General features: G+C 46.5%; 1 protein-coding gene across 3 annotated transcripts in view; it reads left to right on the forward strand.

The window, feature by feature from the left end:
* The window catches only part of pros (homeobox protein prospero), a 229,242-nt gene that overhangs the window by 203,722 nt on the left and 10,859 nt on the right, over nucleotides 1-14,661 (forward strand). For all 3 annotated transcript variants that reach the window (XM_089558072.1, XM_089558070.1, XM_089558069.1), the window contains one exon: nucleotides 13,942-14,086. In XM_089558072.1, coding sequence (XP_089414198.1) covers nucleotides 13,942-14,086 — 145 coding nt within the window. The remainder of the gene's footprint in view (nucleotides 1-13,941; nucleotides 14,087-14,661) is intronic.

Below are 14,661 nucleotides of genomic sequence, written 5' to 3' on the forward strand. Positions count from 1 at the left end.
TTGGCGCCGCCGCTGCGGTCACCACTACTGTGTATTCCTCTTCTACTTTCTTTACCCTTTATCTCTTTATTTGCGTGCTCAGCTCCTCGCCTCTGAAAATTTGGACGTGGTGGCGGTAGTAGCGTGTCCGGCCACTTGGGGCGCTGCATGCTTTCACGCGAGACTGGTTTGCGGCTTCAGGCGAAACGCGTCTTTCTTGTGCGTCCTCCATTTGCCTACTATTTGAGGTGACAGCCACTGAGAGGAGAGTTTGCGGAGCGGAAGGTTCGTGGCCGGACTTAACGAAGCTGTCGCCACGCGTAGCTCCACCTAGTGAGTGCTACGCACACTACGCGCGCATTCTGTGCGCGGGGGGAGTTGCTCTCACTTTGCGTAATTAAAGTGCTGTTTTTATCTGTGACAATATTCATAACAATACAGCGGGATTCTTGTAATAAGTGCAACCGAAAAGTAACCCCCCCCCTCCTCCAAGAGGGAAGGTTTAATCAAACTGCCGCAGTACAGCGAATTCAAGCAACTCACTTCTTTTTGCCTCCTCATCTCGAACGCTGAGAGTGGTGTGTCAGTACGATGTGAGGGTTTTAATTTGAATACAAGCACACTTGTTTGAAGACTCCGTTATTCTGCGCAAAAACAGTTCCCAGAAAGACAGAGTGGTGGTGTGGCGCGCGGAGGTAGGAGAGGGGGGTGCATTTAACCGCAGCATGCTAACTGAATACAAGCTTATTTGAGGGTTTCGTTCGTATACCGACTGTTTTCATGCGCGCACAACGTACCCTTCATTTCTGTACTGTTATTACGAGGTCATACTATACTGCAATCATGTGACGTTTAATCAAGTATGGGCACACGAAGTCTTTGGGTATTTGAGTTTTTACTTTAGCCACCGGTACTTTCACCCACTTCTTTCTTCGGCCTACACTGACGTATGTATAAAGAATGCGAAAGGCCTCGGCACGTCATCAATCTTTGTTCCTGTTCTTTATATTTTTAGTTCACGCATCTCGACATCATGTGTTGCTAGTATCTCATTGTAGCGTGACGCGGTCCGTCCGTTGGGCGTGTCCATTCTGTACAAATGGCTGCTTCTCCATAGAGGCAAAGTATACAAGGCTCAAGCGCATAGCTTATCGGTGCATTATGAAGATTGTACATTCTTATAATCATTTTGAGCAGGCCGACATGCTCCATCGAGTGCGTCATTTCGGAATGACACAAGTTCAGCTCGTTTGTCGCCGCTTCCCCACTCCCCTCTTCTGACCAACACACACCTGAGCTAGTGTACCACCTGATCTGTGATATAAAAAGTACTTGAGGTACGTTTATCAATACGATGAGCAAAGCTTTAGATTCTTTATTTCTTCACGTTGCCAAGGTGACCTTCGAGCAGCGTGTACGTTTTACCGATATTCGTTTTAAGCATTTCGTTTGCAATTTTGCGAAGGTTATGCATGCTGTGGCTTTGGTACCCAGTTAGGGCCCAAACAGGCGAGGCAAATCGCTCAGAAACTAGGTAGAATATAACAAACATATGTATTCAACAAGCAGACGGTAAATGAATAACAAATACAAGGAAGACTTAACGTATCGAAACTCAGGAAGCGAATTTTAAACACTGTATACTTAGGTGTCTCCTTTTTTTCCTTGTAGAAAGATCGTCGTTTTCTGGCAACTCCAGTAACTCAGATCTTCCTGGACTGAGTTCTCATCACACCGTGAGTGCTGCATGTAGCACTGACCGAGAATGTATACGTCTGAATCGAAACGCCCTTATTCTTTATTTAAAAGGAACCCGCAGCGCCAGAGCCATTACTGCGGGCCTTCCACAGAGTTGCGGCACACCACACCCGCGGGTAAACGATTCCTGTCGTCAATGCCCCGAACAAAAAAAGAATTTTTGAAAAGACTGCAAAGGGCTTGGCCTCAAGACTAAATCGACGGCGACAGTTTCCACATCCGTAACCGTTCATCGAGCGTTACTCGGAGAACGCTGTTCCACACACATATATACGCACCACAAAAGCCTAGAGAGTGTCCGGCTCCGCAGGAAGGGTTTTAAGAATGCAAATTACTCCCTCCAAGAGTAAACAAGGGACAGAGTCCAGGGGATAAGTTAATGGCGGTGCTATATTCCCGCGAAGGCGCGTGCGAATGCCCGCGTGTGACTTATATCCGCTCACGCCTTTCTCTGTAGTCTGCGGCGTTCAAACAAAGGCGATCTTATAATTTACGACCGCCATACGCACCAAAAAATGTGTTCGAGCTAAGCCGCTCATTGCAGTGCGCGCACGTCGCTCGGGATTCTTTAGCAGTGCCGCCTCCGGACTCTGTTCTTCTTTCTACCTCCTTACTGCGTTCGTTTTTTTTTTTTTTGTTGGTGTGGACCCGATCTTTCATTTTTTTTTTTACTTTCGGAGACTAGCATTATTGTGGACACTACTGCGCCTATTCAAACGTCTTCAGTCTTATGGGTTTTGTTTTGTCCTCTGCCCAGCCTTATTTGCTCGCATTCAATTACCTGAAGAAATACTGGAGACGCGCGCTCTTTTGGATTTCGTTCTGTGCCTCAACGTCTCCTCTTCTTTCTTTCCTTCCTTCTTTCAACCTCTCTCTTCATTTCTTCCTTTCCTTCTTTCTTTTTCTCTATTTCTTTCTTTCCTTCTTTCTTTCTCTCTTTATTTCTATCTTTCCTTCTTTATTTCTCTTCATTTCTTTAACCTTTCTCTTCATTTCTTTAACCTTTCTCTGCATTTCTTTTTCCCTCTTTCTTTCTTTCTTTCATTGAACCTTTCTGTTTATTCCTTTCTTCCTTCTTTTCTCCCTTCCTTCCTTCCTTCCTTCCTTCCTTCCTTCCTTCTTTTCCCTTTCATTTCTTTCTCTCCGTTTCTTTATTTCTTTCCTATTTTCTTTCTTCCTTTCATTCTTTTCATCGTATTTTCCTGCTGCTTCCAGCAGCCGAGCATTCCCCATTCTTTTGACTTGCGGGAATTTGTGTACTCTAAACAGACTTAAAATTCAGTGGACTCGACTTGACCATTACGCCGTAGGCAGACTTCTATCGAGAAGCATGAGATCGCGGATTCGAATGCGTTTCAGGCGGCAGACATTACGAACGCGCATAAATGTAAAAAGAAAAAGAAGTATAACCTACTTTCACGGATCGCAAGTTCTTTGTTTCCTTTCACTGCAATGATCTTAACAAAAAGCTTGCATTGTTCCCGTCTCGCATATAAGTGCCAGCAGAAGTGAACTGAGGTATCTCGTACAAAATGCCGGCGGTGCCACGCTATTGAACGGGAACGTATCGCAATCACATAGAATTTTCTCATTAACATCCTCCTGAACACAGACATACGGCTACGAAGAAAAGCTACACAACATTTCTTTCACAAAATTTGCAGTTGGGGAACAGATTCTTCAATTGCATATTTCTTTTGTAGCCGCCGCGGTGGCTCAGTGGTTAAGGCGTTTGGCTCCTGACCCGAAATACGTGGTTTCGATCCCGGCCGCGGCGGTCGCATTTCAATAGAGGCGAAATGCCAGAGGCCCGAGTACTGTGCGGTGTCAGTGCACGTTAAAGAACCCCAGGTAGTCAAAATTTTCCTGCGCCCTCTACTACGGCGTCCCTCATAGTCTGAGTCGCTTTGGGACGTTAGATCTCGTACACCACTTACTAAACGACTTCTTTTTGCTTTGAAACCGTATGGCTGAGCCTATGTGGATGCTAATGAATTAATTTCTCCCTGAAGAGAAACCAACTGCGCCATGATGGATTTCCCAATATACATCGCACTAACCTATGCAGTGGCACCTATCATGCATATCAGCATTTTTTTTTTGTTAAGAATAAAAAGGAAAGCCTACAGCCGGTGCTCTTTTTCTTCCTAAAGCCATTTGAACAAAGCAAGGAAATAAAATTTAGTTGACTAAGAAAAACCAGCCAGCGACCAGGTATGGACGCGAGCGTCGTAACCAACGGAAGTTGGCTTCAGAGGGAAGGTACGCCCAAGTACGCCTCGCCCCCGCTAACACACAGCCGCCATTGTCTTCTGCGGCGGCGACAGAGGCCCCCGAGGGTGACCCTTGCTCCTGCAGCAAGCAGCAGCATCGCACGCTAAGATAAGGAGCCGCGCTGATTTCTCATTTGAGCTCGACCGACCACCCCCGTGCTAATTGTCTCGGCCGTCGTCTTGTCCTTTCTTTTTTCCTCTCTCTCCCTCCATCTCCTGTTGCCACGCGCCGATATCGCACCTCCACCGCGGATACCTCCTCTCCAGAGTGTGCACCTTGGCTCAGGGCCATTGCAATCTCTGCCGCGACGCTCAAGGCGTAGAGACACCCCTCAAACTCACCGCCCGTTCCTGCATTCCGCGTGGTAACGAGAAGTGGGACGTCCCTTTCCGCGAGCCCAATCCCACTTACACGCTGCCGTGAAATTCCGAACAAGCCAATCCACCCCCCTACGTCCCGCACTCACACTTGGAGATTAGCGAGGCTTAGCACAGCCGACAGCCGTATACGGCAAATATGGTAGCCCGCTGCCGTTGCTGTACCTGTTCCAGGCTTGCCTATAGCCGCATTCACCGTATACGGTCTTAGTTAACGTGTTTACCGTACGGCGGTGCTCAACCTCTCTTTCGCTGAGCAAAAGATTTGAAAGTGAAGTTCTCCATAAAGCTTCAGAACTCGACTCCACTTTACTAACCTCTACACCACTGAGCACTCTTGAGTTCTAGTCTGTAAATCTTTGGAACGTTGCAGGACTAATGTCCAAGCCTCGCTTTAGGCGCTGTTCGCGTTTTGCTCTTGTTAAAAACTTCGCACGATCAACGAGTTACGCTTAGTTCACCACTGAATTTTCGTTTTTTATCGATGCGCCCTTCGTCACAGCAGACGTGGTATACTCAGAAAGGAGTAAAAAGAGAGTAAACTCTCATCTAACTCCCTTTTCAGGTGGACTGAACAGAAAGGAGTAAAAGGGGAGTAAACTCTCATTAAACTCCCTTTTCAAGTGGACTGAACCGAAAGGAGTAAAAAGAGATTAAACTATCCTCTGACTCCCTTTTCAAAGTGGAGTGCGCTAGAGGAGAGCTTACTCTTTTTACTCTCATAAAGGCATATTTGTGTTGTGCACAAAACCGTATTCGCCAAAGATGCCCAATCAACAGGGTTTGTTTCTTGTAGTGGAACAATTATAGCACTCCTTAAGCTATAAACCTGCGTAAGGTAAAGAGAACCATCGTACTCGACTTTCCAGACCTTTTTATGTTTGTAGATGCTGTAAGGGCTGCATTATAGACGGGTGAGAATAGGCTGCCTCGATGCAGCTTCCTTTAATAAAGGCGTATCGAGGCAGCCTACACTCTAAACACGAATTCACCTAAAAAAGAGACTAAGCTAAGGGAGTAGCGCCTAAAAAGGTGTTCGCTAGAATACAGCTTACTCCGTTTTTACACCCTTCTGTTTAGATCGTATGTGTGAAGGAAGCTCTTTGCTTGTTTATTTTTGGCAAAAATGGTATATACCTATATTACACCGAACCGCCAAGTGTCTGTTTACTTTTGGCAAACATGGTATATACCTACATTACACCTAACCGCCAAGTGTCTGCTTTACTCCCTTTGTCTATTCGTCTTGCGATGAGAGACGAACGTTATGTCCAGTTAGCTCCAGTTATGTCCTCTTACAACTGCCGCTGTGTGGATGGTTTAGTTTAGTTTAGTTGAAAAGATATTTAAAGAGGCGCGCCATTATAGAACGTCCCGGATCGATATAGACCGCCAGGTGCTCTTTACCGTGCACCGGAATTACATTGCGTCCGGATGTTTCTGTGCGGCCAACAATCAGCACCATCGTACAAGCAAGATTGAGGAGTTGAGAGTAATGTCGCCCAGAGAGGCGACGTTCCTTATCTCACTTCGCATGGAGTACCAAGCTTTTATCAGCTTTCCCCGCATGTCATTTTCTTTCAGGCCACAAGTGCTCCCTCTTGGGTATTTCCTCGAACGGAGGAGCGCTACCGCGTGCCGTGTATGTGAGGAGATAAGATTCTTGCGCAGATCTTGTAGACACGTTCGAGTGTCGTATTCCTCGTGCTTCCTGGATTCGGCCCTTGTCTGGTCCTTTAGTTCTTACAAAGAGAGTTGTATGGAGGACTCGTGGACGACAACCGTCGTGGTAATTAGCGGTAACCGAAAGCTACCGCGGTCACAAGCTGGTCAAAGCGGTTAACCAGTAGGTGTCTTGGTCTGGTCCCGGTTGCTGTTGTCCTGGCGTGCCAGGGAGCTTACACACTGTCGAGAATGTTCCCATGTGATCACGGGATCCACGTGACCTAACTGGGGGAGGGAAGAGGGCACACAGATGGGAGGGAGTCCAATGGTGAGAAGGAGATTCAGGCATGCAGATACCACCCTAACTTTTTTTCATCTGGAAAGAGCTCGAAACGTCTTGAAGCTTTGTTCGCAGCCATTACCAGTTATCTTGCCTGTCATCAGGTGGCGCATGGCTCTGAACATTTGAAAATAGAGCGTTGACATCGTGTGACGTGATTAAGAAAGAGAATGACCGAGTGTCTGCAGAACAAGACGTGATAGGCCGCTAGGCTTAGTGGTACTGGATGGGCGGTTCGCGCCCCAAGTCGGTAAACACGTGCTGTTTGGCGTTGATTCGGCAGGTTCTTTAAACAGGAACGCCAAAAGCTAGATAGGATAAAGTGCAGAAGCAGCCAAACACATGGGCGCACCGACAACTGAATGCTTCGGTCTTGTTTGCGCAGAAGTAGCGGCTGACTAGCGGTAAAAATAAAGATACGCAACAAAGCTGCACGAAAAAATAAAAAGTGAATGCGTTGTTATAGGAACAACTTTCACGCTGTTGCTGCAGGGTAATAGAGTCTTTATTTGCCGATTAAGAAACCGCAGAGTCGACCGACACAAAAATCACCCCACTGTTTAATCTCTAAAGCCTTCAAAGTTTCTCGGGTTAGACATTCAGCAGTGTGAGTAGAACGGGGCTGTTTTCAAATTGTGGCAGCGTGCCCACTGTTCCTGGAGTAGAGGCCAAGATCGCTCGAAATCTATTTTGCCACGCAGTACAGATGCTCTTACAGTCTATCATTCAAACACTTGTCGGTACCTTGAGCTTCGTTATCGACAAAGGTGCTCTCCTACACCTTGCCGCAATGGCGGCACTATTTTCTGGTTCTTTGTGGAACTAAATTCTTCACTTCGTCTTCATCGCTTGACGGGAGGAGTTACTGATCCTGAGCAAACAAGGTTTTTCTCAGTTTTTTCCTCCCAAAAAAATCTCTCCTATTTCTTGGGATAACAGCTTGAAATGTGTTGCTGTATCAACCACGTTGGTGTTCATAAATAGATCGTAATGTTCTCCTTGAGTATTCTTCAATTTTGAACACTTCCTAGCCCTGTTCAGTCAAGATTTAAACATTTAGTTGTTAGTGGGACCATGCGATGCCCTGAGCCCGCATCGTGCACGGCACTGCAAAACCGACACCTCGGCGTTCTTGATGAGACTATGTACAGTGGGTGTACGTATAGTAATGTTTATCTCCTGTAAACAATTACTCATCCTGAGCATACAAGACTCAAACGTTCAGTTGCTAGTGCTATAGCAAGGGCGTGTCTGCAGCTTCCGCGCAGTACTGTTTGAAGCCTTTCGCGAAGAACACAGCTAGCAGCCGCTTTCGTGCAATCAGCAGAAACGCCTTCGCGGAGTGGGTTTCCATATACGCAGGGGGGGGGGGGGGATGAAGTTGCGCTCATGGGCATTGTGCTGTGCTTGCCTCCGTTGGGGTTTGCTCGAGAGCGCAGTTTGCTTCCGCGTGCGCTATTCCGACACCGTGCACACCTTTCTTATCGGCAGCGCACCTTCGGGGAGGAAAAACAATGGGCTTCACAATGGAAGACGGCCGAACAGTGCTTCGCCAGCATGAGCGCTCGTCAGCAGCGGCCAAGATAAGACTTCGTTCCGTCCGCGCCTTCTGTAGTGCATGCTTCTCTGGGCGAGGCGGTGTGCACCGCTTAAATGTCAGCTGCTCCTTAACCCCGCATGCACAGAGCTGAGGCGAGGAAAACGTCCTGAAGCTCCCAGCTTCGAGCGGTGCGTCGCTTCTGGTGCGTACACACTCTTAGACAGAAAGGAGTAAAAAGGGAGTAAAGCTGTCCTCTAAAATTGGGTGCGCCAAAAGACAGCTTACCCCCTTTTCTACTCCCATATACGCTCCAAACAGAAAGGAGTAAAAAGGGAGTAAAGCTGTCCTCTAAAATTGGGTGCGCCAAAAGACAGCTTACCCCCTTTTTTACTCCCATATACGCTCCAAACAGAAAGGAGTAAAAAGGGAGTAAAGCTGTCCTCTAAAATTGGGTGCGCCAAAAGACAGCTTACCCCCTTTTTTACTCCCATATACGCTCCAAACAGAAATGAGTAAAAAGGGAGTAAAGCTGTCCTCTAAAATTGGGTGCGCCAAAAGACAGCTTACCCCCTTTTTTACTCCCATATACGCTCCAAACAGAAAGGAGTAAAAAGGGAGTAAAGCTGTCCTCTAAAATTGGGTGCGCCAAAAGACAGCTTACCCCCTTTTCTACTCCCATATACGCTCCAAACAGAAAGGAGTAAAAAGGGAGTAAAGCTGTCCTCTAAAATTGGGTGCGCCAAAAGACAGCTTACCCCCTTTTTTACTCCCATATACGCTCCAAACAGAAAGGAGTAAAAAGGGAGTAAAGCTGTCCTCTAAAATTGGGTGCGCCAAAAGACAGCTTACCCCCTTTTTTACTCCCATATACGCTCCAAACAGAAACGAGTAAAAAGGGAGTAAAGCTGTCCTCTAAAATTGGGTGCGCCAAAAGACAGCTTACCCCCTTTTTTACTCCCATATACGCTCCAAACAGAAAGGAGTAAAAAGGGAGTAAAGCTGTCCTCTAAAATTGGGTGCGCCAAAAGACAGCTTACCCCCTTTTTACTCCCATATACGCTCCAAACAGAAAAGAGTAAAAAGGGAGTAAAGCTGTCCTCTAAAATTGGGTGCGCCAAAAGACAGCTTACCCCCTTTTTTACTCCCATATACGCTCCAAACAGAAAGGAGTAAAAAGGGAGTAAAGCTGTCCTCTAAAATTGGGTGCGCCAAAAGACAGCTTACCCCCTTTTTTACTCCCATATACGCTCCAAACAGAAAGGAGTAAAAAGGGAGTAAAGCTGTCCTCTAAAATTGGGTGCGCCAGAAGACAGCTTACCCCCTTTTTACTTCCATATACACTCCAGACAGAAAAGAGTAAAAGGGACTGAAGTTGTACACCGTTTTTTGAAGGGTGTGCGCTAGAGGACAACTTACTTTCTTTTTACTCCTATATAGGTGTACACGTGTTTAGAGTGTAGACGTATTCCTTTTTATAGTGCATATTCCGGAAATGTAGGCGCAGGAATAATAAATTGATGGGTTCAGTGAGAAAATAACATCACGTTGCAACTAGCCACTACTAAATTATTACCTGACCTATCGAAATTGCGCGCACCACACTCATGCATATATATATTACGTGAAGGACGAAATTCGAAATTGTCCCTGGTGAAGGGCTACGCCCTCTGGCATTGCAGGTTGTTTCCTTGAGAGAGAACAACCTTTGACTAGAGTGATTTGACAGATCAGAACTGCGTTCTCCACCTCTGGCGGCTGACGCTGTAACTACGCTGAGACAAATATGTGGAAAGCTTGGTATGCGGAGTACTAGAAAGACTAACCGTTCTTTTTAGAGCATAAATAAAAACTAATTGCAGTAGTACTGTCTGTATTATAAGCGATAACTAAAGCATGGTACAAAACATGCACACACCATCCATGTCCCGCGTCGAACATAACACATACCCAGAAATACTTGAAAAGCGCAATTTTCTTTTAAACGGGGAGTTGTTTGCGAACGCAATTTTTTCTTCTTCGGATATCGTAAGACTGCATAATAACAATCAATATATTGGCAGATCCCGGGATTCTTATAGTTTTCTGCTACTTATTCTCATAAACGCATTCCATTCATTTTCTATGGCAGTATTAGTTACTCTGTACGAGTGCAGGACATAACTTTAAAACAAGATTTTGCAAGCATCAGATAGGTTACACTATTCCCAAGAATATGTTCATAACAGTACCTTCCAATATTCCACACTGCATGCCTTCACAATGAAAAGTAATGTCAACCAAGACAGTTGGATTTGTGCAGGCTACTGAGCGTTTTCAGCACGTACACGAGTGCTTTCTTGGAACCGGTAGGTGGGAAACTGCATACATGTTACGTGCGTAATAGGCTGTTCCATGCATGTCATGTTCTCTTTGTGAACATCCTGCAGAGCTTGTTCGAAAGCGAAAAAAAAAATGACCTGGCCGCGGATGAGCAAATTCTCGTTCTTATAACAGCACTTTCATTTTGCTGGTCGATTTTCTTTTATTTATTTCAGCATCTCCATTTCTTTTTCTTTGTTTTTGTTGCCCGTATGATACGCTACGGCGAGTCCCGCAGCCTAGCGGTTGTAAAACAAGGAGCGGCGCATAATCGCCTGAACGCGGCAAGACGCTCCCACGCGCGGTTTCGTGGCGAATTGAATTCGAGCCCCGTAAAGAAAAGAAAAAAAAACGCTACTGCCGTGTACCGTTATGCAGCAACGCGCTCCTCAGACCTCCGCCTCATCCCCCCCCCTTTCCCGCGCTTCTTGCCGCTCAAAAAAATAAATAAATAAAAAGCAGCAGACTTAACAGCCACGGCAGCAGCCTTCCATATACCTGTCCTCCCATTCTTATCTTCCCAAGGGATGCTTCCCTGCCAGCTGCCAGGGATCCTTTTCCTTCCACATCAGCACCGCAGAAACTTAATGGCCCGCAAAATATTACGCGACTTCTCCGCGGTGACTCTGTCCTTTTATTTTCCTCCTTGCTTCGCAAATGCTTTCCTTGTTCCGCCCTCTTTTTTTTTTCTTCTCCGGCTTCCTTATTGTCCCTTTTAACTTGGCTCCGCGCCAAGAAAAACAAGGCAGAGTCGTCTGCGGAGCCTCGGAGGATCGCTAAGGAGCAAACGATGGCATTCTTTCCTTTTCTTCGCTCTGTTCTTTGTCTCTTCTTTTTTTCCTTCGGTTTATTGCGCGGAAAGCGGGAAGGATGCGACCACGCGTAAGCGAGTGCGAAAAGGAGGAAAAAAAAGAAGAAATTGCTGATTTTTGGTACTTGTTTTACTTCGTATAGCTTTTTTTGTTTCGAGTTTTGTTTTTCTTCGCTTGCTTTATGCGGAGGACGCGGGCGGCCGCGAGGCTCCGCACTTGCAAGATAAGAACGTTAGCCGACGCGCGGGAGAGGTCATTTGCTTGGGGACAGTCTTTTAAAACACTTCGCGCGTACTCCAGCGAATGCCCCCCCCCCCCTCCTTCCGCATATATAATATCCTCCCCTCAAGACCACCAAGCTCCTCGGCTCGAATCAGCCCGTGGAAGTTTTCCCTTCGTTTTAGCTTTGTCGAGTGTTCTGGATTTAAGACCCCTCAGTATACTTTAAACGACGCTGCGTGCAGCAGCTTACATATGCTCAGCTGCTTCTTTTTTTTTTTCATTTCGTGTAATAATCATTGCTTCTCATCCTCTTTCTTCGAAGGGGAAGAGGGCAGGACCCGGGACAGCGGGAAGGAGCGCGATTAACATTACCTTGTTACCTCATAAAAATAACACCGAGCCGTTATCCACGCTCGCCGCTTCTGGCGCCAACTTACCGCCTTATTTTCTACTTGTTTCGTTCCCGGGTCGGGTCAGGAAGGCTCTTCGCTTCGCCTTTCATTAACGTTGCGCGCCGTGCTAATCACGCTGTGCGGTTTTCTAAGGCTCCGGCCAGAGCCCAAGAGAGAAAGCTGCTGCTGGCCCCAAGGTACAACGTTCGCGGTTGCCAGCGAAGATAATGCGCCTTCAATTAGGGGCGTCTAAGCGAGGACATCTGTCTGCCCGGGCACTAGGAAAACAGTCACGTGCTCTCCTTTTTCCCTCGTCGTCGTCTATTAATCCGCTCGTTGGAGGTAATCTCGTTAATCCCTCCCTTCTGGGCGGCCCAACGACGATGACGAAGTTACTCAGCGCGTCGGAGGTCTTGTTCTTCATACAGCGGTTCCTTCCGCCGTGACGTTCCGTGGAATGATGCGGAACCATCGGTGCTATCGTCTTTGTCTTGCTGTGGACTGTTGTTGCGAACTGTTGTTCATTGGAAACCGCTAACGCAGCCCTGTACAGCATATAGTTGTCAACCCAGCGCCGTGAACGCGGAGCGATATTGCCACAGACGACTCAGCGATTCGTTCTTTCCTCCATGACTCGGAGCCACTAACGTGGTGGCGGCATCTAGCGGCCAAAAAGAGAACCAATTTCATCCAAAGATTCGCTTATAGAGAGGCAGTTTATAGCGTTATAGCGTTAGGCTTGCGAAGAGGAAAATTTGAAACGTGCTTGACGATTCGTTTTGCTTCCGCTGTCACTGTAAAGCGTACCACGAGATGGCGCCACAAGGTGGTGCCAGTTGCATGCGTCTCTTTCGGCGCATTGATAAGTATTTTCTAGGGGTGTGCGAATATCAACTTTCTCGAATACGAATCGAATACGAATACTTGGTTCCGAATATCGAATCGAATATCGAATAATCAAGGACAAGCGCATTTAACCACAACAAATCATTTATTTGAGCTACCAAGAACATCGCAGTTCAACTATCAGTAATGAAATGAGCACAAAAGGTGTGTGTGGCTGCACAAAAAGTATCAAAGTCTCGAACATTGTTTTTAGAAGAGTGGAAATATCAGAGAAGATGGCTAGTACACAGCATTGATTAAGGCTAGCTTGTCATAAGCACAAAAGCGCGTTGCTGGGATGAACATAAAAGGTTGTCGTGAAGGAAAACCGGCTGGTCCACATGGTCAGGCAGTAGTTCCCTTCTGGCTGAAACGACTTCTCCAGCCACAGAAAATGCCATCTCAATTGGCACTGAACTAGCTCGTATTGCGAGGTATTTCGTGCACAGCTCTGACTATACCAGCTTCCCAGGTATAGCCACAAAGAAGCTCACCAGCGCAGTCAGCTACTGCATGGCCCAACGTTACGCATCGCTCTGGGCGCCGCCATGTTCTTATGTCTCTGTCGATAGGACTTGCGGACCGAAATGAACGCCGGTGCTCGCAATAGAATATTCGGCTAGATACGAATATTCGCGCCGTGTTGAATATTCTAAACAACACGAATACTTGGACTTCGAATCGAATACGAATACTAAAAATATAATATTCGAATTATATTCGAAAATTTCGAATATTCGCACAGCCCTAGTATTTTCTAGTTCACTATACGCCTTGCCTTGCTTTGCACGTGGCGATTGACCTAGTCACCCTGCCACGAAAACGAGAAGTTTGTTAGCATTTCATGCCTGCCTGTTGTAAGACCGCAATTTTCTTGATGACGTAAAATTTTTGTGGTTCCGCGCACTGATGTTTGCGCTGATGCGTGCAGGTGCATGTTTCGCTTTTCCGTTGTTAAATGAACGAGTTTTCAACCGGCCCTGAACGATGTTTCATTGCGATGGGTCCTGTGTCGACTGACCAACAGTCATCAGCACTCTCAAGCGCTCATGTTACCGCATAGTTTGCTTCTTACATTCAAATGTTATTGATGTCGTTATTCACGCGCGATGGGAATTGAAAACACACAGCTGTTAGAAATTAAGTTTGAGTACGGCAGCTGTCAGTTGATAAGGTCCTTATATGGTTCGCTGTGTCTTAATAAGAAATTGAGCTTTTAACTGCGCTTTCTCACCCTTAATATAAACGTCCAACAACAGTCCAGCGATCGCCTACGCTGTGCTCTGTAGGTGATTGCCGTCAGTGATGCTAATTGTTGCGCCCTCTGTTTTGCCCTCAGGGAGTTCTACTACATCCAGATGGAGAAGTACGCCCGTCAGTCTGTCAGTGAAGGCATCAAGAACGTTGAGGAGTTGACAGTGAGCGCAGACTCGGAACTCCTCAGGGTCCTCAACCTTCACTATAACAGGAACAACCACATCGAGGTATGGACACGTTACGCTTTTCAGCGCATTCCTGACTGCTTCACGCATGGTTCCTGTGCAAGTTAGAAGCTGTTTTTGTCGCATGCCTGTGAGCGTGTAGTAAATTACGATCAGCAAAGACAAAAATGTCACTAACCAGCGTCGCCAAGCACGCTGTTGCTGTCTTCTGCTGTCCACTTCAAATAATTTCTTCTTCTATGCGACAGTCCCTGAATTTCTCAAATGGCTCACGTTCCTCGACATAACTTGCTACTTCTCATTCCCTTGCTTCAGATCACAGCGAATTGCCGCGTTTGTTTCAGCTCTGTTCAGCCTTTCCTTTTACAGACCTCTGTTTTCCATGCTGCAGTCTTTCCTTAGGCATTGGAATCGTCTTATAGCAGCGAATTTATGTAGGCTTCTTTGAGGGAATCGCGTTCCCACGTTGTACCACTCATATCCAGGAATTCTGGACAAAAGCATTTTTCAACTGTAGTTTATGTTCGCAACTTTTTTCATATATTGTAAGACTTCATAACATCAATGTAGCCGCAGATTTCCCGTCGGGAGGCTTGCATCTTTTTGCTATTAAAGTA

The sequence above is a fragment of the Amblyomma mixtum genome, chromosome 8 (assembly GCF_055824585.1).
Source record: "Amblyomma mixtum isolate Tamu chromosome 8, ASM5582458v1, whole genome shotgun sequence".
In the NCBI taxonomy this organism is placed as follows: Eukaryota; Metazoa; Arthropoda; class Arachnida; order Ixodida; family Ixodidae; genus Amblyomma; species Amblyomma mixtum.